Source organism: Nematolebias whitei, chromosome 1, assembly GCF_014905685.2.
Source record: "Nematolebias whitei isolate Nwh7 chromosome 1, NemWhi1, whole genome shotgun sequence".
Lineage (NCBI taxonomy): Eukaryota > Metazoa > Chordata > Actinopteri > Cyprinodontiformes > Rivulidae > Nematolebias > Nematolebias whitei.
In genome coordinates, this window is record NC_056498.1 from 35,678,825 (window position 1) to 35,701,531 (window position 22,707).

The following is a 22,707-nucleotide window of genomic DNA, read 5'->3' on the forward strand; positions in this document are numbered from 1 at the left end:
AGCGCTAAGCTAGCAGACAATTAGCACAGACCTGACTTCGTCCTCCCGTCAATAAAAACTGGCGGCAATGTAGCACTAAGCTAACAGGCGGGCAACAAAGACGTGATTCCGTCCCCACTCCCCAGTCGACAAAAATACAAATAAAAAACTGAGTGCCCCGCCAAAGGAGCTGATCTAGGGGAAACACTGAAGTTGGACACCTTCTCTGCTTATTAATTAATAAATTGTATTAAAAAAAACCACTGATGTAGAACCAGAAACATCACCTTTTCTAAACAGGAGAATATGAGGAAATTTTCTGCATCCTTGCTTTATTTTAAGTAGAATTATACAAATGTGAACATTTGTCACGCACGTATTCGTACGACGTTAACAGGATTTAATCTAGCTCAATATAATTCAGAGGCAACACGAGCTATACGAACGTTAAACGAGCTGTAGATGATTCCTGAACCCTCCTCTCACCTCCGGTGTCGTATTTAATTCTATTTAGACGTGTCTCTGGCATGAAAAGAATATTTTCGACATTTAACCGAGGGTTGCTTTGAGGTTTTACACAACCCCAAAAAATAAACCTGCCACGCCACAAGCGTTTCGAAGTAGAAGAAAACCTGCCACATCCGACCCAGTTCGTTCCTCCCCTCCTTGTGTGTTAAAGGGGCATTCGTCACGTCCTCGTAACTATATTGTGAATTCAACTCGGCCTTCCTCTTTATGGTTTCTGCTACACTAGTGTTTCTCCCATAATACACTACAGAAATATCCAGACATATGTATATATATAAAAACATCAGTAGTACTTAGAGTAGAGTAGTAGAGTAACAAGTAAGAAGAAGAAACGTTATTGTACTTTATATCATCATCATCATCAGCCGTAGTTGAAGGAACTTTGCGTCGTGTTTAGGTGGAACCCAGCCGACTGGGAGAGGAGTTAGCGCCACAACCAGACGTTTGTGTCTCAGTAAATGTGTGTGTGCGTGTGTGTTACCGTCTGAATCAGTTGTGTGAGGTTCGTCCGACCAGCATACACTCTCTGGAGCTCTGATATTTACAGTAAATACCTGCGTGTACGTCGGCGGTTCGCGTGTCTCGTCTGTGCGGCGATGGCTTTGGGACATTTGTGTGAAATCGCTTCATCTGTTTGTTCGCGTATTGTGCTATTCACGCGTGGAATAAGCACCTCTGGCCAAAAGATACGAGGCCGCAGTACGGACTGCGGCTCCGTCCGTGAAACGGAGAGAAACGCGTTAAAGAGACGTTTTTGTTCTCGTACGTTTACGGCTGGTTTAAACTAAGCCAGCTACTGATTCTAAGTTCTGGCCTGCAGTTGAGTAAACCAGCTAATAAATAAAAGGACAGTTTGCACCTTTAGATCTTATGAGCTGCAACACGATGTGTGCACAGCTAAAAGTGAACCAGTTTCACACAACGCTGCCAGAAAGAAGGTATGGTGTTGCATCACAGAGATTGCACCTTTTTCTTTTTTTTTACAAGAAGCTGCCACCTCGATGACACAAGAAGAGAAAGAAATTATTTTATACCTTTTTCTGTCTCCCAACACCATCAACCTCAAGTCCCCAACCCCCTTCCCCCCCTGTGTTATCCTTTCTGTGTTGTTGAAGGGGGAGGCAGGACCTAGGTGGCGCTCTCCCCGGCTCCAGACGAGGCTCCGCTGGGTTTGAGCTCAGGCTGGTCAGACTGAGCCGTCTGCGGGGACGAAGCGCTCAGGGGGTCCCCTCTCTCGTCCCGCTCCTGGAGGTTGCGCTGGTTCCTGGCGGCCTCTGTCAGCATCTGCATCCGGCGCTCCTGGTACTCCTCCAGGCCTCGCCAGAGCTCCACACGCTCCCGTTCCCGCTTCATTTCCCTGAGTGGAAAGACACGGGGAGAAGACAGCATCAAAGAAGTGAGGGGCTAGAAAACACGGAGGGGCGTTTCAAGCAAAAATACAAGATAAAGGACCAGTTTTGTCCTCCCTTCACTGGCTCCCTGTGCAAACTAGAATAGATTTTAAAATTCTCCTGTTGACCTATAAGTTCATAAATGGCCTCTCACCCTCTTTATCTCTCTGAGCTGCTGGAACCATATGTTCCTTCTCAGACCCTGAGATCATCCGATCAGCTGCTGTTGTTCCAAAAACAAGGTTGAGGCTCAGAGGTGATCGGGCTTTTTCAGTCACGGGCTCCAAACTTTGGAACAACCTGCGGGAGAAGTGGAGGGGGCTTGTAGGTCCTCCTCCCCCTTAAATTTTTGAATAAAGTAAATGCATTTCCAGCATTTTGTTGTATCCTATTTTAACGGGTTGTTAAACATCTACGTTTACCTTCATTTGTAAACACTTGACTCAATAACTATTTTAGAGCAACAACAGGTTGTGTGTGAATAGAGCAGCGTCGATTCTGTCAGACATCCTCACCCCCTCCACACACACACCCCTCACGTTTCTGAGTCAAACTCTTCTCCGCTGAATTAATTCCTGCGTTGTTGCTCCTGCTGCTCCAACCTGAATTACGACTGCCTTCTCAGTTGTCCAGCTAATAGGGCAGAGCACCGAACCGAGGTTCTTTTCTAGCACCGACCAAACTGCACCGGTCGGTGTATGGATTGAAACGTCGCTCTTTTTTTCTGTGTCAAGTTTCGGTATTGGCTGTAGGTGTCATGTGGTTTCAGCACGCCGGCAGGTAAAACGCAGACATATGACAAACAGACTACGTGTTTACACCCAGAGCTGTATAGAGCTGCCCTACAGCTTGTATGTCTATGGGGCTGGTTACGCCCACAGACGGGGTTCACGTGTGCAGCGCGGGTGTTGTCACGCAACTTTCTTCTTACGAGCAGAAAGTTGTTCCGTGTTTTTCCTGCAAGAAGAGAGAAGGACAGCAGCCTCCCCCCTCCTCTCAGCATTAAAGTCAGTCTGTGTGTGTTAAACAGCCTGAATCAACATCTCCACGGCCCGACTCCGGAGCTGTGTCTGTGTTTCAGCTGGTAAGTTTACGTTACTACAGCTTAACACGTGCATCACTGAGAGTTAAACTAGGATCCATGTAACGCTAACTTTAAGATATTAGTGTGTAAATTTATTTTATCTACGTAGCTAGCTAAACTCAGGAGCTAACTAAAGATTAACAGTAAAAGATGAAGCTTAGCTTGTAAAAATGTGTTTATCCATCGGGTCAGCTGCTTAAAAAGTTCACCTAATGTTCACTGTTTGTTTATGTTCTCCTCACAGGAGCCTCTGACCCTGATGTGAGGACAGAGAAACAAAAGAACAGCGAGGTGGGGGTCACAGGACAGTCACAAACTTTGTTGTTAAAGTTTGCTGCTTTTTCTACAGTGGAGGCTGCATGGTGGAGGTAAGTAAACTTTAAAGGATTGTTGTTGACCAGTTAAGCTTTTATCTCTCAGCCTAGATAATGGTTTTTGATAAATAATACAACCATGTTAGTGTTGATGTTTACAAAATTGGTTCCGAAAAAAGAACTGTCCAGGAACTGACACCCAAGTGAAGGTACCGATACCAACTTTTTTTTAGAAAGGTACCCAGCCCTACCAGCGAACGACAATCCATCCATTTATTTTATTAAAGTAAATTGTCTTTTCTACATTTTGATTGTTATTTGGACAAATTAGCACAGTTGTTTTGATACTTGATTAATGTGAATAATACACAACATTTCTCTCGTTGTATTTTTTTTAGTGTAGCTAAGCTTTGTGATTTATTATGTCTGAAACGTATGCGTGACTTCACACCAGCAGTTGTGCACGCTCAGAGCTGTCTGGAAAAGTTATGGCAAGCCAAGTAGCCCACTAATAGCCACTTTCACCATTGGTCTGAAGACGCTTCATCCCCGCGGGACATGCCATCCACGTCTCTGCTGGGCAGGATCGTGTGCACGAGCTGCGCCATGCTGCAGCCATATTATCCACTCCACAGACTGGGCAACGTCTCCTCTCCTATTTTTAATAAATAATCAAAATAAAAATGCGCAATGATTTTGGACTTTAGGGGGCGGAGATTTGAGTTGCCACATCCGAGCAAACAGTTGTCGGAACGCACCCGGTCAAAATGTGAGCGTTCCCGGATCTTGTTCCGTCAGGATCCGGCTCAAATAAAGCACCGCCTGTCGGGGAGTTTATTGTATCGTTTCAAGTTTTCTTGTTCTAGTTTGTTGGCAGGCGTTGCGCTGGAAAAGGGGACGTGATGGTTTTAAATCAACTTGGTGCAGAACATTACACCCACGTGCTGGTGCAGACAAAACTGCCTCTTACCAAAACCATGTTTCTATAAACTGTTTAAACTCATAAATGAATGTTTAAAAGACCCAAAGTTTAAACCAAAAAAGATAAAATAGTTGACTGAAATGTTGGTATTTCTCTCTCTAACTGATCCGATCTTCACCCCGAAGATCCAAAGTTCATACTGCTTTTATAATTAATCTTATTTTCCTGTAGTCCTCATCATCCTCAGTATGAACAAATGAAAGCTTGACGTGGTCGACGGTCGGCCAGCGCCACTTAAAAAGTCTTTGCATGTGGAAGGAAAAGGAGCTCAGACGGGACTCCGGTTTGTTGTCCCGGTTGTCTCCGGAGACACAAAGACGGTGAGTCAGACTCACTTCTGTTTCTCCACTTTGTAGGAGGCGGTGAGGTCATCAAACAGTTTGCTGTTCATCTCCATGAAGGTCTTGAGCACGTTGTAGATCAGAGACACGATGGTCCTGCAGGAACACAGTGGGACAGTCAATCTGAGTCTCATGAAAAGATTCAGGCGGAGGAGAGGCAGCCTGCGTGTTTTTCAAAAGATCGACGTAAAATAATAACCAGCGGCTGGAAGTAACAACTTTACAGTTAAATAGTTTATACTGTACTTTTAAAACCACTATCACATTTACACTATGTATATTTACTAACTTCTTTGAAGACATTACATAAAGCAAACATCTAATACATTAAAAAATAAATAAATATTGACTGAACCAGCCGGGATATAAAATCTGTGCCGATATGTTAAAGTACTGATTTCATTTACCGTATTTTCCAGACTAAAAGTTGCACGTTTTTTTCAGTTTGGCCAGTTCTGCGATGAACAGTCCGAAGCGACGTGTATATATAGGCCGGTCACGATAACAAATTTTGCTGAGCGATTAATTGTCTCAGAAATTATTGCGATAAACGATAATATTGTTTGAAATTTAACAATAATTATTTGTCAAATTTTAGATAAATTTTATTTGTTTGGAGTGTAGTACCATTTTTGACCACCTGATGGCAGTATAAGACTGTTTGAACCAAAGGATGGATAGTTGAGCAGCGTGTCTCTGTAAGAAAAATGGGAGGGAGGGCCCTTGACGTGACATGGGCTGACATGGCAGACGCTCAGTGATTTGAGCTCTTTAGCATAGCATTTGTCACACAAAGCAAAAAAAAAAAGCTCTCAGCTTTTTTTTGCAAAGAAAAACTTTTTACACGAAGGCACGGGTTTCATCCGTGAATGTTGGAGTTTCGACAAAACGGAAGTTTATTTCTGAGGTCGGCCTGTTTAGCTTGGAGCTTAGCTTCTCAGCTTAGCTGCTTTTAACGATCCAAAAAATGTGATTTTGGATCGTTGAAACAGATTTTAATGAGAAAAGAGAAAGGGAGGGGTCAGTGAAGAACACCGGAGTTGAGCCTTTTGTCGTCCAGTGTCTTCAGTGGAACGAGAGAGACACGAAGAAACAAAGCCGATAAATGAAAATGACGATCATTTTAATTTATCATGCAATTAATTGATTTATTATCGCGACAGGCCTAGTTATATATGTTTTTTCCCTATTCATGACACAATTTTTAACTGACGGGTTAGATGTTCATCCATAATGACATGAACCAAAGAATAAACATTTCCATTTGCAGCCGTGAGAGGTCTCCTACGCTTTTGACAACTACAGTATATCCTGTTCCTCTTCTGCTAACCCCCCCGCCCCATTATCCTCCGGAGTTGTTCAGACGCGACACCGAGAGGAACTATTCAATTAATTCAGTGATTTGGAATGAGATTGGTGAATTTACTGGTAACTTGCTTGTCGGACTCGTTGGCTCGTTATGTTAATTAACTGTTCAGGATCCCAGGTACGTTCTGTGAGTTATTGTTATTTCAGATTAAATTCTTGCACTTTGTGAAATACACGTCTAAATAAATGCGACTTATACTCTGAAGCGACTTATATATGTTTTTTTGTTTTCATGAGGCATTTTTTGACTGATACTCCGGAGTGACTTATAGTCCGGAAAATACGGTAATACCCAACTACAGAGTTTATAATTGGTTATTTTGCTGACAAATACGTTTCGTCACAATTTTTATCAGTTTGTTTTTTACAAAAATGAGACCCTAGCTAAAAAAAAATATTTAAACTGTGGAATAAAGAACACAACTTCAATCAGCTGTATTCATATTTAACAGAACTAGAGTTGACGTATTTTTGTTGATAGGAAAGACGGGACGAACCGGAGCGATATCCAATCAGAACTAATCTCTTGGACAGATTATAAACTGTGGATAATCTGCAACAATCTTCAAGGAGTCACTTCGCTGACTGAAAACACACTTTTCATTCTTCAGCACCATCAGAAACTTTACTTGTATAACAGTTAGACAATGTGCACAAACACCGACATCCTCTTACATTCAGTAGACGAAAATAAATAATAAAGTGTCTGTTTTCCAACAAACTAGAAACAAAGCTCGTAAAAATACACCTAAATGATCAGAACCTGAAGTTCTTCTGGCCGATCCATTCTTCAGGGGGCGCCACAGCGAGCGAACTCACACGACGGATATGGAAATTGTTTTGTGCTTGACACCCTTCCTGACACAACTTGTGCTCGAACCTGCAGCCTCAGGATTATGAGACCACTGCCCTGACCGCTGAGCTACCGCACCCCTCTCCCAAATCAGAACCTAAAGTGGAAACCATTAAAGAAAGCTGTGTTTGTGTGTGGCACTAACTGGTTCCAGTGCTCCTTGGAGACTCTGTAGAGGGTGGCGAACACCAGCGGCAGGATGACCTGACAGTTCTCCTCGATCAGACTGAGGATGTACTCGTTGTTCCAGAAGTAGAGAGCTCGTTCCGCTACCTGAAACACACAGAGATGAAAAGTCTAAACACTGGCCTCCCTCTAATAAATCTGAAGACAAGCAGATTGCTGTAATCCTGTTTAACTTAATCCTGCGTTCTTTCAAAGTGGTTTTAATCTGGGTGTGAGTGGTGTTTGTGGGTATTTCCCCACTTTATCACCTGGAAGTGAGGGCTGGAGATACAGGCTGCTATCTGCTTGAAGAGCGGATCCTGGATCCTGATGAACTGCGACGGCTCTATCACGTCCAAGATCTCCTCGATCTCCCCCAGGAACATCACCTGAACAAGCCCCCGACGCAACGACGCGTGCATTTTAAAATACAGACAACGACAAGAAGAAGGCGGGACAAAGGAAATCAAAGCTGCTTTATACTTCACCTCTTTCTGGGTGCAGGTTTTCGGCCAGTACTTGAGCAGCCCTCTGATAATCTGCAGAGCACAAAGAGTCACACATCAACGTGTGCTGGTGGTCATCTGGACCATCATCTCTCTGTGTTGTTTTATTTTATTTTTTATTTAGACTCATTTTAATTAAATAAAAAACAAGTATGATCACAGGTTGTCGTTCGTATGATCAGTTCGGTCCAGTGCTTAATTTGAGCCGGATCCTGCCAGAACAGGATCAGGGAACTCTCTTATTTTTACTGGGTACATACCGGTAACTTTGCTTGAATCCAGTAACTCTTAGGCTTACAAATAATAAAGTTATGAACGAATAAAACTTATATTGGATATGTAATCTGAAAATAATTACATAAACACTCATTTTAAACATAACAGTCACTTATGAGTTTCCTAATCTCACATCAGATGCCCCTTCAAGTAAGCATTTCCGCTTCTACCCTTAAAAAAATCTCTGCCCCTAAAAGTACAAAGTCATGGGCAAATGAATTAAAAATACAAAAATATAATTAAATATCACAACTAATTTGCAGATCAGTTTTACATTTTAAGTGGGTCATTAATAAAATTTTGATTTATTAAAAATAGGAGAAATGTTTGATGGGTAATCACGTGACGTACGTCACATTTCAAAACAACAATTTGTCAAAATAACAGCGATCAAAATGTAGAAAATAAAGTCCAATTTACTTTCATTAAAAAAAAGTTTTCTCATTGTACAACTAAACAACCGAGAACTGAAGCACATGAAGGCAGCAGCAATGGGGATAGTACTCGATGCGGGGGGTGGGGATGGGGGTGTTAGGATGCTTGAGAGAAGCGGAGCATGCTCTATTCACACAAGGAGAGCTGTTGGTCAGGTTGCTCTCTAAAATAGTTATTGAATCAAGTGTTTACTTATGTAGATAAATGTAGATGTTTAACAACCTGTTCAAATACACCAGAATGCAGGAAATGGCATCTACTTTATTCAGTATTTTCTGGGGGAAGACCCCCCCCGGTCATTTGTGTTCTGGCATCATTTGGTTTACAAATTAAGCACGGGTTAAATCCATTTGAAGGAAAACTTTCAACATGAATCAACAGAGTAAATGCTGAACTACAAGTAGAACAACTAAATGTAGGTCTCAGATGGTTTGGTGGAGGTTTCAGAAACTAATGCTTTCATTAACAAAACTAAGGCAACAGACAAAAGGATAAAACTGTTCTGGGAAGAGTGATGACTGTGGGACAACAAGTGTGCTGATTACTGATGAAATACAGGTGGTAGAAGGTCCTTTTTACACAACGCTGCTTAAAGGTAATCGTAGCTTTTCTGTTCATCTACATGACAACAGTGGTCATTTTCTCTGACAAGCTTCTCGCAGATTGTCGTGTATTGGAAACGCCTGGCATGGCTCTGAAACTGCCCGTGCGTACTGCAAACAGCTGCAGTCAAAGGTTTTTCTGTCCGAGTAGATGAACAACAGTAGTGAAGGAGAGTGCTGTTTGTGCTGCTCACCCTTTTCAATGTGTAGGAGCAAACCAACCACATCCTTGGTCCAAACCAACACTTTGGATGTAATTGTTTTCATACTCGAGACTGAAGCGTCTGTACATATGCGTCCGTCGTTGAAATTCAGAAATTGCGGTGCCGAGTATTGACCTGGCATGGAAACTACAGCAGATTCAACGAGCCCGACTTTACCGTGTAATTGTGTATCTCTTTCACGATCAACATCAGAAAAACGCTAACGTTTCCAGAGATCGTTCACGTTTAAACAGGGCCGAAGAGAAGCCAGAAACAAGGACTGTAGAGGACATCTGGTGGTATAAATACAGAACAAAAACTCAACTAGACAGAAAATAAACAAAAGAAACCAAAACAAAGATCGAAACTAAACTCTCTTTAGCTCAGTGTCTGTAAAACTGAGTTGTCGTCATTTTTGTGTAAACCCAAGTTGCTTAGCGGTGGCAGCCATGTTGGGTTGACTCAGCGTTTGGTTGTTGGATATACATCCAATGAATACTTTCAGAGAGGTTCATTAAAACCTGTGCATGAGACGGACTGACAAGAACACAAAAAGGAGATTACATGATCACCCACCTTTCATGGCAGCAGGCGATAAAAACCATAAAGAGTTGTGTTAACGCTCAACAGATCTAATCCACGTGCAGACTTAGATACTAATGGTTTGTCAGTTCAACATTATAAGTGACTTCTAAAAATAAGTCGGGTGAGCATCGAGGGGGCCTAAATATGAATAAAATCCTGTGATCATGTTATTCTTAGGTGCATTGTAGGAAGTGCAGCTCTGATGTGAAAAAGCAATCTTACATATTCAGTCACTGTAGCATCTTTCTCCATGAACTGCACCACACAGTAGGCCAGCTGTAAAACAGAGAACAAGTTACGCACAAAATGAGGTGTTAATGTATAAAATAATAAATGGATTGTACTTATATAGCACTTTTCTAACTTATCAAGATACTCAAAGAGCTTTACACTACAATCTGTGCCTTCACTTACCCGTTCATACAGCACCCTACTAGATCCATACAAAGAATAATCAGTGCTTCAGATCACATTCATACACCGATGGGACACATGAGGGTTCAGTGTCTTGCCCAGGGACACTTCAGCATGAGACTGCTGGCGGAATCGAACCCCCAACTCTTGCAAAGGAGGACGACTGCTCTAGCCACTCAGCCACAGCTGCCCCATAATAGTAATAATGAAGTAAAAAAAATACACCTGATTGTAGGCCTGTCACTATAACAAATTTAGCTGAGCTATTAAGTGTCTCAGAATTTATTGCGATAAACGATAACATTGTTTGAAATTTGACAATAATTAGTAATTATTGTCAAATTTAAGAAGAAATGTTGGTTAATTTGTTTTACGTGTAGTATTTTTTTTGCCCACCGGATGGTAGTATGACTGTTGGACTGAAGGATGGATAGTGAGGGATCAGCAGCGTGTCTCTAAGAAAAATGGAAGGGAGGCCTCTTGACGTGACATGGGTTGTCTCTCCTTCCTTTTCTTCCGTTCCCAAAATGGCGGCTGCTCGGTATGTTTTGAACTCTTTAGCATAGAATTTTTCACACAAAGCTTTTAATTAAAAAAAAAATCAGTAAACAAGTTCTCAGCTTCTTTTTGCAGGAAAACAACTTTTTACACGAAGGCACGGGTTTCAACCGTCTGTGTTGCATCCCGATGTTGTCAGAGAGGGGTGGGTGGCAAGGAAACGCCTGAGCGTGAGGGAGACGGAGCGCTACCTCTGTAGCTTTTTGGCTAACATGTCTGTATTGTGCACGGCTTAGCGCTACGTCAGTGCCGGCAGTTGTTGACGGCGCCCTCCTTGTATGATGGTAGAGGGTGAACGCTGCAAAGACCAGATCTGTTTGGATAGGTTTTTTTTTTTCCTTTTAATAAATGAAATAATTTAAAAACTGCTTTTTGTTTTTACTCCGGTTATCTGTGTCTGACATCAGCACTTAATGAACTTAGTGTGTAAGTGTGACAGAAATGCAGAAACAGAAGAAATCTGTGAGAGAGGATACTTTTTCACTGCACTATATTTATAAATTCTTGTGTGCGTCTACATAAACGTGCATTTTGTATTTTATTAACTAACGGCAGCGTTTCACACGCTACACTCCTTCCAGCCGTCTCTCAGCGTTCATCCCTCAGGATTAATCACCGCTGAAGATCGGAAGGAGACGTTTTCCGACTCTGAAAGTGATTATTGCTACGTGTCCTCTCATCTGAGCTGCAGTCACTTCCTATTATTCAGGGTGTGTGAGTACGTGTGTGTTTTGCGGTTGCCCCCTCCACTCGGGCCGGTTGCCGTGGCGAGTGGGCACCGTGGCGACGGTGTTTACCTCGGAAGGACTGATGTCACACGTGAATTTCAGACCTGGCGTCTCTTCCTGCGTTTCTCTTTAAATCAAGACGTTCGACAGGTTAAAGGTTCTGCTCTCGTTACATTTATTCAAACTGAAGCGGTTCACGTTGGTTTCGTTCTCTGCTCCTCCACGAGGCGCTCGAATCATCGAAGGCTGCTCCCATGTACTTGTTTTGTTCTTGTCCAGCTACTTTCTACCGTTCGTTATTCCAGAGGTACAGTTAAGCGAAATGAGGATTTAAAAAAAAAAAGAGGGAAGAGTTGAACGCAGATCTGTTGAGAAAAGCTGGAAAAAAACTGTGGAACAAAGAAAAGGGAGCTGAGAGTTCAAACTATGAAACGTTGTAGAGGCAAATATGTGGAGGACGTTGTCACGTTGGGTTCTGTTGGTGCTGGAGGCGCCGATGTTTGACTGACGAGTAAAGTTTGTTGAAGCTGTTAGATTTATTCACCATGTTCTGATTCTGAAACACTTCAGTCAAGTTTTATGTGGTGATTTCCTAAAAGGACGGTTCAGACGTGTGGAAACAAATATCTTACCTGTAGTAGATAGCTCATTGAACAGCTCAGTTTAGACTGGACTGATGAGCTCATCATAACATGATGAGTCACAGTTCAGCAGGGTGCTTTTTATTTGACAACACGTACCGTCTGATCCCCTCTCTGAGGAAAAGAATAAAAGAACTCTTGACTATTACAAAATATTTCCACTATTTTATTTTATTTTGAAAGGACTGCAAACTAGATGCTATGATCACCTTCCACATTGATCCACTGGACCGGTGAAAATGAACGAGTTTAAAGACCCCCGGCTAACAGAATTAGAAGCAGCACATGTCTCTGTACCTGAAGCCTCTGTTTCATTAGAGAGTTTTCCAGGTGCAGCATTTGCAGTCAGCAAACTTTAATTCACAAAAAGTTCATGTGAGCATGAAGCAAAAAGCCAGAAATGGTCCTGAAACGCTCAACGGCAGCTGAAGGTAGCGCTCATTAAGATGCTTTCTCATTTGATGCTCCTGCAGGAGTAAAGGATGAATTAGGAATGTTTGGAGCAGAGACTGATAGGAGGACCGAGGGGAAGGGGGCTGTGGGGTACAAAAACAACCGAACGGCCGGAGGGTGGAGTCAAATATTTGTAGAAAAATCGAACAAATACCAACAAATTTAAAGAGCGATTTTGCCATAAAGGCTCGTCCCTACTGGCAAATAACCAAAGAGATCTTTGAAATCTTTGATGTCGATATAAAGGTTTATAAAATACGGCTCACGTGAACTTCCTTGAAATCTTGAGCCGTTTTTCTGTCAGCAGTGATTCATTTTGGGCTTTTGCCGTGCTCAGATAAGCCGTTAGCTCATCATTCTGGTCAAAACTGTCAAACTGAGGTCATTAAAGAGCCACCTACAACAGGTAAGATATTAATTGCTCATATCTTTTTCATATCTACTTTAAAAGAGCTCATGACTACAAGTTCTTTCTTATTAAAGATCTGTGATTACATATAAACCCTGTTAGTCCTTGCTTCAAGAGCTCGTCTTGCAGTTCAACAATAAACCTTCAGACTACAGAAACGAATCACTTCAATAATTAAGAACGCTCCAAGATGATTTAAACTTAATATTCTGGTATTTACACTGAGAAATGGGTCAGACCCGCTCCACTGTCCCCAGTGACCCTGTGCAACCGAGTTGTGCGTTTGAATAATGGATGTGTGTGAACCGGTGGGAGGGAGGTGTGGAGGAAATGTAGGACGCAGCGATGCTGAGACCCAGAGCCAACAAACCGCAGACAAGTTTGTGAGGAACAAACTGTTCCCGCTGCACAAACAGCTGACGTGAGACAAATAAAACACACCGGCACCCACAACAGACAGCCGGACGCGTGTCATCAAACATTATGATCATCACACACACGTTTGTCTTTCTATCTTTACAGGGACTTTGCAATTACTTCCATTCATTTCTACAGCCTAACCCTGACCATTACCCTAAACCTAACCATTACCAGTACATAACTAACTCTAAACCTAACCAATACCAGTATAAGCCTAACACTAAACCTAACAATTACCAGTACATAACTAACTCTAAACCTAACCATTTCCAGAAGATAACTAACTAAATCTAACCATTTCCAGTATATAACTAACTAAACCTATTTCCAGTACATAACTAACTAAATCTAACCATTTCCAGTACATAACTAACTAAACCTAACCATTTCCAGAAGATAACTAACTAAACCTAACCATTTCCAGTACATAACTAACTAAACCTAACAATTTCCAGTACATAACTAACTAAACCTAACCATTTCCAGTACATAACTAACTAAACCTAACCATTTCCAGTACATAACTAACTAAACCTAACCATTTCCAGTACATAACTAACTAAACCTAACCATTTCCAGTAATTACCTAACCCTAAACTTAACCCCTCCTCAATTCACACCTTAGTCCTAAACCTGACCCACCAACATCTCTTCTTCTCATGTGGTCCAGGCTTTGGGCTCCATAAGGAGCATTCAGTCCTCACAATGTGCTATGTGTTGAAAAAATGGGCCTCACAAGGTAACAAACACACACACACACACAGGTTTGTTTTGCTATCTTTGTGGGGCCTTTGCATTGACTTCCATTCATTTTTCATTCATTTCTATAGCCTAACCATGACCTTTATCCATAACCTAACCATTACCAGTACATACATAACCCTAAACCTAACACATCCTCAATTCACACCTTAGTCCTAAACCTAGCCCCTAACCCACCAACGGGACTTCTTCTTATGGGGCCCGGGCTTTGGGCCCCATAAGGAGCAGTTGGTCCCCACAATGTAGTATAAGTTGGAAAAATGGGCCTCACAAAGTAGCATAAACAAGGACACACACACACACACACACACACACACACACACACACACAGAGCATTCCTCAGAAATGACTCAATTCTGCCTCCTAGTGGCAAACCTGACACATTGCAGAAATCTCTACTTCCTGTTTTGGTTATGTCAGTTAAAATTATTGGTGATTTTCGTACTTTAGAGTTTAATCTTCATTAATACGTTTTTCTTTTCTTGACTAAAATAGGATCTTCTAATGTTTTCTACAGTTTAACACACCTGGACACTGAATAAATTCAATCTTTGCACCCCCTCACTGCTTTGTAGGTGAACGTTTCAGACTCAGATCTACTGGTGCTCATGGTGTGTGCTGGGGATGACTCTCAGCTACCACCACAACAGATTGGGGCTCAAAATCTATAAAGATGACAGAGTTGTAGCCATTTTCATTTGGTAAGGACAGTCAACTGTGGCAGCCATCTTGAACTGAGCTTACTCCAAAAGTTCATTGTTGAAAAGACACATGAAATTGATAATTTCTGGAAGTTTGATTCAATTCTGTTCAGCGGTTTATGAGATATTTTGCTAACAGACAAACAGGGTTGGCACATAGTACCAAAGTTTTAAACAAGGATCTTGTGTTAGAGCTCAGAGTGTGTGTTGGGGATGACTCAGCTAACACCACATCAAACTGCAACTATATTTTTGTTAAAGTGACTGAGTCGTAGCCGTTTTTGTTTGCTAAGACTAATTAGCTGTGACGGCCATCTTGAATCGGGTTGACTTATAAAGTTAATGAGTTGTAGATGTACATCCAGTGTCTTTGAGTTTTATTAACAACCACTGTTTCTTGAGATATTTTGCTAACAGACGTTTCATGGCAGCACTCTGACAGAAAACACAAGAGGAAAGAACTCCCCAGCTTCCATCTTTAACAACGCATCAAATATTTTATTTTTCGTGGTATTTGTACAACAAAACACGAAAATTTTCCCAAAAACGTGAGACTCATCTCTTTAAAAACCAGCGATGCGTTTGAGTACAGCCTCATTAAACGTTGACGTGTTTGCCTTTGACTCACCTGTGCATGGAAGATGGAGAGGGACTTGGCAGTGTGAAGGGGGATGAGGACTCGCACCAGGAACTGCTTGTGCTCGGCCTTCAGGGGCAGAGCGAAGCCGTTGATGATGCTGAAACAGAGCAGAAAAAGAACGTAGCTCGCTGCGGTGTGTTCGATGACTTCACTGCTGTCACGGTAAACGCCACTCTACCCGTTTGTTTTTGTAATTATTTCTACCTTAACGTGTGTTTTGTCTTTCCTCCTATAGAAAGTACACCTGAACTTGACATTCTGTTCGTTCCTCCTTCCTGTTCCTCTCAAACCCAGCCGGTCGAAGCAGATGACCGCTCGTCCTGAGCCTGGTTCTCATGGAGGTTTCTTCCTGTGAAAAAGGGAGTTTTTCCTCTCCACTGTTGCCTTTATGCTTGCTCAGGATGGGAGACTGCGACAAACTGAAGATTCAAGGCAATCTGCTGGCTACGGGTGCCGTTTGTAAAGTTACACGGTCAAAAGTTAACAGCAATATTTTAGTTTATTTAGTCTTTCATAAGTAAAAACGTGTGGGTTTTTTCAGTCATATTTTCACCATGTCATTCATATATTTATAAATGTCATAGTTCCAAACTAAATATTTAATTTTAAAGCTAAATATTTACTTTACAAACTAAATACTTAACTTGCGACTTAAATAGTTAACAGGCTAAATATTTATCTCCACATTAAATAATTTGTTTATAAACTAAATGTTTATGTCCAAGATAAATGTTTAATTTACAAACTAAACAGTTAGTTAGTGAACTAAATATTTATTGTCCAAGCTAAATATTGAATTTCCTAACTTAACATTTAATTTCTAAACTATTTAATTTGCTAACTAAATATTTAGCTTGGACCTAAATATTTATTTTCCAAGCCAAACATTTAATTTTGAAAATAAATATTTAATTTTCTAACTAACTATTTAACTTGCAAGTTAAATATTTAATTTGTATATTAAATGCTTAGCTTGGACATAAACATTTAGTTTGTCAACTAAATATTTTGTGTGGAACTAAATATTTAGCTTGCTAACTAAATACTTAACTTGCAAGTTAAGTATTTAGTTTGTAAATTAAATATTTAGTTTGTAAACTAAATATTTAGTTTGTAAATTAAATATTTAGTTTGGAAATATGACATTTATAAATGTATGAATAACATGGTGAAATATGACTAAGCTACTTGTTTCCTTATGAAAGGCTAAATAAACCAAAATATTGCTGTTAATTTTTGACAGTGTAACTTTACAAACGGCACCCCATAGCTGGCTTCCTTAGATAGATAACTTCTACTAACTGGCTTTTTATGTTTGTGAATGTTTCTGTTCAGTGCCCTGAGACGACTTGGAGCTACAGAAATAAACTGAATGGAACTAAACTTGGAACAGAGCAGCAGCTGAGCTCGTTTCTGTAAAACTGATTGATGTGTTTGTCTCCCTGTCTGCCTCCATCTTTGTTTGACAGAACATTCCTTCAATATTTTCCTCCCGCTGCTCCTCTAATCTGTTCCCTGCTCTTCGCTCATCTTTTTCTTTCTGAATGCCTCTTCCTGTCTTGTTCTGCATCCCCTCCATTCCTCCCCTCTCTCTGTGTGTGGGAGGAGCTAAAAATACCTCTGTTACCAACAACATGAATACAAACCTCTCTCCTTCCTGCACCTCTGACTCACTCATCCTCCCCTCCATGTTTTGCTCTCCTCTCACCTTGAACTCGTCTCCCTCTCCCTCCTCTTCCTCACCACAGCAACCTGCTCAAGCATCTTATGTCACTACACGTGTTTTCACTTCGTTTCATGATCGTTACCTGACGATATGGCGGTTGTGAATTAGACACAGAAATACACTTATGTTCGAGGAAAACCGCAATGCTTTAACCTTTGAACTTTTACGCTTGTATAAAAATAAATACTGGTCGTGATCAATTTATTTACATGTACTCGCGTTGGTTAAGTATTTTTTTTGTATATTCTTGCACATCGTCTGTATTTTAGGGATTGCGTATTTGTGCGATTTCATCTGTAGCTAGAAATTTGCTGAACATCACCCTTCATGTTGCACACCAAAGGAAAAAACAAAACCTCACGATGTGCAAGTGCTCACAGTATGTGATGGAGATGACGCTCAGCTACTACCACACCAAATATCAGCTCAATATATATAATAATGACCAACTTAGAGACATTTTTTGTGTTTGCTAAGGCGGATTATCTGTGGTGGCCATTTGGACTCCAAAAATTAATCAGTTGTAGACATACGTATAACAATGTACATTATATTCTCCATTGGTTCAAAAGGTATTTTGCTAACAGATAGGCCTGTCACGATAACAAATTTTGCTGGGCGATTAATTGTCTCAGAAATTATTGCAATAAACGATAATATTGTTTGAAATTTGACAATAATTACTAAGTATTGTCAAATTTAAGAAGAAATGTTTGTTAATTTGTTTTGCGTGTAGTGCCTTTTTTGACCACCAGATAGCAGTATAAGACTGTTTGAACAGAAGGATGGATAGTGAGGGAGCGAGCAGCGTGTCTCTTTAAGAAAAAAGGGAGGGAGGCCCCTTGATGTGACATGGGCTGTCTCTCTTCCATTCTCAAAATGGCGGACGCTCTGTTTGAGCTCTTTAGCATAGCATTTTTCACACAAAGCTTAGAATAAAAAAATCACTAAACAAGTTTTCAGCTTTTTTTGCAGAGAAAAACAACTTTTTTGGGCGGGGGGAGTGGTGGCGCAGAGGTTAGAGAGGTGGGCCTGTGATGGGAAGATCGCCAGTTCACGCCCCAGTACCGACAACATCAATATTGTGGGTGGGGTAGGTGAAGCACCCACACCTGCCCCCACCCTCATTCGTCCCACCCTGGGCCAATGAGCAAGGCCCTCAACCTGCTCCCTAAACAGGTCTCTCTTGAAAATGAGTTCTCGTGGCTCAATGAGACTACCTGGATAAATAAAGGGTAAATAAATTTAAAAAATAAATATAATTTTTACACAACGACACGGGTTTCAACCGTGAATTTTGGAGCTTTGACAAGAGGGAGTTTTTTTTTTTTTTTTTTTACAAAGGTTGGCCTGTTAGCTTAGCTCGTAGCGTAGAGAGGCCCCAGCTGGGTTTGAACCCGTGACCTTTTTGCTGTAAGGCTACAGCGCTAACCAACTGTACCACCATGCAACCCATCTGAACCAGCACCGTTTGGAACGATTTAGTGTTAATTAAAGCTCGAGAATGAGTTTTTGAAATCAATCGGTCTTAATGGGTCTGCATTAAAAAAAGTGTGTATAAAAACAACAAACTGTAATTTAAAGGAAAATATAACGACTTTCCTGACAGTTCTGCCTCACAGACTTCCTGTCTTTAGAAGAGGACGTAAATCTGTGAACATCAAGGCCGTCTGCGTTTGGACCAGTAGAATCTGTTGGTAAGCGGCAGCTACCTGGTTGGGTAAATCCTGAACGTTGGTTAAATGCAGGCGAGCTTTATGCGGACGAGGTTGGCTAAAGTAAAACGGGTGCACAGTTGAAGCTAGCGCTTTAATGATCCCTGCAATGGATCTAAAACGAACCGAAGTCATGGAAACTAAAGACAGCTGACTTTTGTTTGTTTGTTGGAGTTGTTTTTGTTTGTGAGCCAACAGTCGTCAGCACTGCCTCTCCGCTCTGATGAGCTCCTAACTCGTCCTGATAATTACGTTTCAAACTAAAATAAACGAAACAACTAAGAGGTTTTTGTTGTTTTTCTTATTTTGGCTAAACTCAGGATTCTTTAGGATGATCATTCGCAGAGAAGTCTGATTGTAAATTTTTTTACCTCACGATGACAGGAAGCACCTTCCCCAGAACGGATAGAAATAAAACAAACTAGACAACGCGACATCGGTCCGTCCGATTGATTAGTGCGTGTTGATCAGTTTGGATTCCCTCCGCGCTCTCGCTTCAGCTTTTTAGTTTTCCTCAGAGAAAATGCACAAACTTCTGACTCGCGTTTCATCGCGTGTCTCCATTTTTAAAACCACTTCGGTTTAGAGATGAATCTGTTTCATATTTGAGTTTTATCTCTAACCTCGATGGACAGATGTGTTTGTTGCACACAAACCTGCCGAGGATTTCCAGCAGCTCTGCCACTCCGTTGAAGTGCTCAGTTTCATAAATGAACCTGAAAAACATGAGAAGAACGAAACAAAAAGGTCGTTAGACCACGTTTTATTACTGCAGCTGAAAATCTGGTTGGCATCAAAAAATAAAATCATGTGAAATTTCATTTCCTGCTAAACCGCAGTGTGAATTCTTGTAGCTAAATAATTTTGCTGAAAGCTGCTGAACAATCTAAAGAAGCAGAAAGTAGCTAAAAAGCCAAGATTTACAGAAAATTGCTGGAATGTAACTGAGAAAGCAAAAAAAAAGCTAAAATTAGCCGAAATAAAAAACTGAAATTATCAAAAAGTAGCTGCAAGTAGATTAAGAATGCTGAAATTAGCTGAAAAGTAGCTAAAAAGCTAACATTTACAGGAAATTGCTTAAATGTAACTGAGAAAGCAGGAAAAGTTAATATTAGCCAAAATAAAAAGCTGAAATGATCTAAAAGTAGCAGAAAGTAGCTAAAAGCCAATATTTACAGAAAATTGCTGAAATGTATCTGAGAAAGCAGGAAAAAACTAAAATTAACCAAAATAAAAACGGAAATGATCAAAAAGTAGCTGAAGGTAAATTAAGAATGCTGAAATTAGCTGAAAAGTGGCTAAAAACATTAACATTTACAGAAAATTGTTTAATGTAACTGAGAAAGCAGGAAAAAAGCTCAAATGTGCCTAAATAAAAAGCTGAAATTATCAAAAAGTAGCTGAAAGTAGCTAAAAGGCCAACATTTACAGAAAATTGCTGAAATGTTACTGAGAAAGCAGTAAAAAAAAAAAGCTAAAATTAGTCAAAATAAAAAGCTGAAATGATCAAAAACTAGCTGAAAGTAGATTAAGAATGCTGAAATTAGCTGGAAAGTAGCTAAAAAAAAGTAACTTTTACAGAAAATTGCTGAAATGTAACAGAGAAAGCAGGAAAAAAAAAACGCTATAATTTGCCCCCCAAAAATTTACGGGTAAATGAGCAAAGAGAAGCTAAAAGGAGCTGAAAACAAATGAGAAGCTGAAAAACAACAGCTGAAATGAGCAGGACAAAAGGTTTTAAACAGCCCAAAGAGTTTGACGGATGTGAAGAGCTCCATTCATTTTCAATGAGAAAAACGTGGCCGGCAAAGTTAAAATCTTTCAAAAAGTAAAACTTGCACAAACACCTAAAGTCAGAGCAGAATAGCAGAAAAATTACAGAACGCGTTACGTGTTGACAAACATAGGGAAGAAAAAAAGAGACTGCAGGCATCACTGAGCCCATCCTGACAAGACAGTTCATGATGTTCAAACATTAAAAATAACCTTCTTTAAAACGCCGTCCGTTGGTTTGTTTGGTCGTACCTGAGGAAGATGTTGTTGATCTGTTTGCGGATGTAAGCTCGAAGGCCCAGTAATTTTCCGTAAACACGGTGCAGGATGGTCTTCAGGTACTCCCTCTCCCTGGGGTCCTCGCTGTCAAACAGCTCCAGGAGCTACAAACACACACACAGCATCATCCCTCCTGCACCTGCGAGGACTGCTGTAACGCTGAACTCCACGCTCCGACGAACCGTCTCTTCCTCTAAACCAGGGGTCTGCAACCTGCGGCTCCGGAGCCACATGCGGCTCTTTGGTCCCGCCGCAGCAGCTCCTTCAAGCTTTGACCAAAACTATCATAAAACTAAAATTTATAGGAACCCAGAACAAAAAAAAAATACTAGTTTTAGCAGCTTTACTGTCAATTCATTTGCAAATATGTGGATACTAGTACTAATACACAGAGTAAAGTATACTCACTTTAACTTTAGTTCTTCAAAGTAGGATACTCAATTACTCCACAATAAAAAAAATGCATAAACCTGCACCGTTCATTGTTTTAGTTTTGTAAAAATTGGCAAAATGACCATCTGCAACCTGAAGAGGAAGAAATGGATAAAGACGACGGATGGATGGATGGATGGATGGATGGATGGATAGATGGATGGATGGAATCCAGTATTTTCTTTTGTCTTAAAATGTAAAATGATCAATAAATGTTAAAATCATCAGATGTTTTTACTTTTATTACTTCACACCTACTGTCCAGAAAAGCCCCCTCTAACAAACTTAAAGTGGCCCATGGGCCACCAGTTGATAATGATAATTGTAGCAGGTTTTGCACCTCTGGACACGTTTAGAGAGCTGGGTGGATTTACCTGCAGGACGAACTTCTGGTCGATGTAGCGTTTGGCCATGGAGGGCTGGAAGTCCGGACTTTCAAGAAATCGCAGAAAGAACTCGTAGACCAGCTGAGGGCGGAGAATATGGAAAATGGTTATTGTGGTTTTAGTTATCGAGGAATATTTCAGTCACAAGTCATTTATATTTTTGAACTGAGCTTAAAAAATAAAAAAGTATGTGGATTTCACGCATTTGACTCATTCTGTTGTGATAAGTTTGGGTGAAAGCTGATCCTTGATTTATTTTTAAAAAAAAGTAAAAAAAAAAAAAAACATCGTCAAGAACTGAGGACTTTATAAAAGTAAAAATCAAACAATTTAAATATGAAGGGAGAGATTCTTGATGCGTTCAGAAACAAGAGTACATCATCATTAACCGCCCGTCAACTAACTAGTATACAGCAATCTATAACAACGGCCCAGACAAGCAGAGACCTTGAATGACCTTTGACCTTGATTTGTGACTTTGACCTTGGAGCTGGGGTGATGAAGAGTGTGATGATGTATTTGTGTCATTTCATTAAGTTACCTTGAGCAAATCAGAAGTTCTGCCTCCGTCATAAGAAAATTTACAGACTGACATATAATATTATTATTATTATTATTATTATTATTATTATTATTATTATTATTATTATTAATAATAATAATAATAATAATAATAATAATAATAATGAGCTTCATGTGAAAAATACATTTTCACTTCACATGTGAAAACACAAACCAACATTTAGCACATGTGAAACTGTCCAAATCTGAGTCTTTGTTGTTTTTGTTGTTGTTGTTTTGTTCTGTTGTGTTCAGGTTGTGTTCCTCTGAGCTTTCAGACGCTTCAGTCAGCCGGCCACGCCCACATACACCTGCTCCCCGTTTCACCTGTCACAGCTGCAGACAAATCTGTGTGTATCTGCAGATGTTTGTGTGTATGTGTGTAACTGCAGATGTTTGTGTGTACCTGCAGGTTTGTGTGTACCTGCAGATGTTTGTTTGTACCTGCAGATGTTTGTTTGTACCTGCAGATGTTTGTTGTACCTGCAGATGTTTGT

At 40.6% G+C, this 22,707-nt stretch overlaps 1 protein-coding gene across 1 annotated transcript in view; it reads right to left on the minus strand.

The window, feature by feature from the left end:
- Positions 1–181: 181 nt before the first annotated feature.
- Positions 182–22,707, minus strand: part of ppp2r5b (protein phosphatase 2, regulatory subunit B', beta) — a 29,808-nt gene continuing 7,282 nt past the window's right edge. Inside the window, exons 4-13 of the mRNA XM_037676527.1 lie at positions 21,638–21,730; positions 20,805–20,935; positions 19,436–19,495; positions 15,327–15,435; positions 9,835–9,888; positions 7,494–7,544; positions 7,275–7,394; positions 6,986–7,113; positions 4,614–4,715; positions 182–1,864 (exon numbers count right to left, since the gene is read on the minus strand). Coding sequence (XP_037532455.1) covers positions 1,636–1,864; positions 4,614–4,715; positions 6,986–7,113; positions 7,275–7,394; positions 7,494–7,544; positions 9,835–9,888; positions 15,327–15,435; positions 19,436–19,495; positions 20,805–20,935; positions 21,638–21,730 — 1,077 coding nt within the window. The 3' untranslated portion in view covers positions 182–1,635. The remainder of the gene's footprint in view (positions 1,865–4,613; positions 4,716–6,985; positions 7,114–7,274; positions 7,395–7,493; positions 7,545–9,834; positions 9,889–15,326; positions 15,436–19,435; positions 19,496–20,804; positions 20,936–21,637; positions 21,731–22,707) is intronic.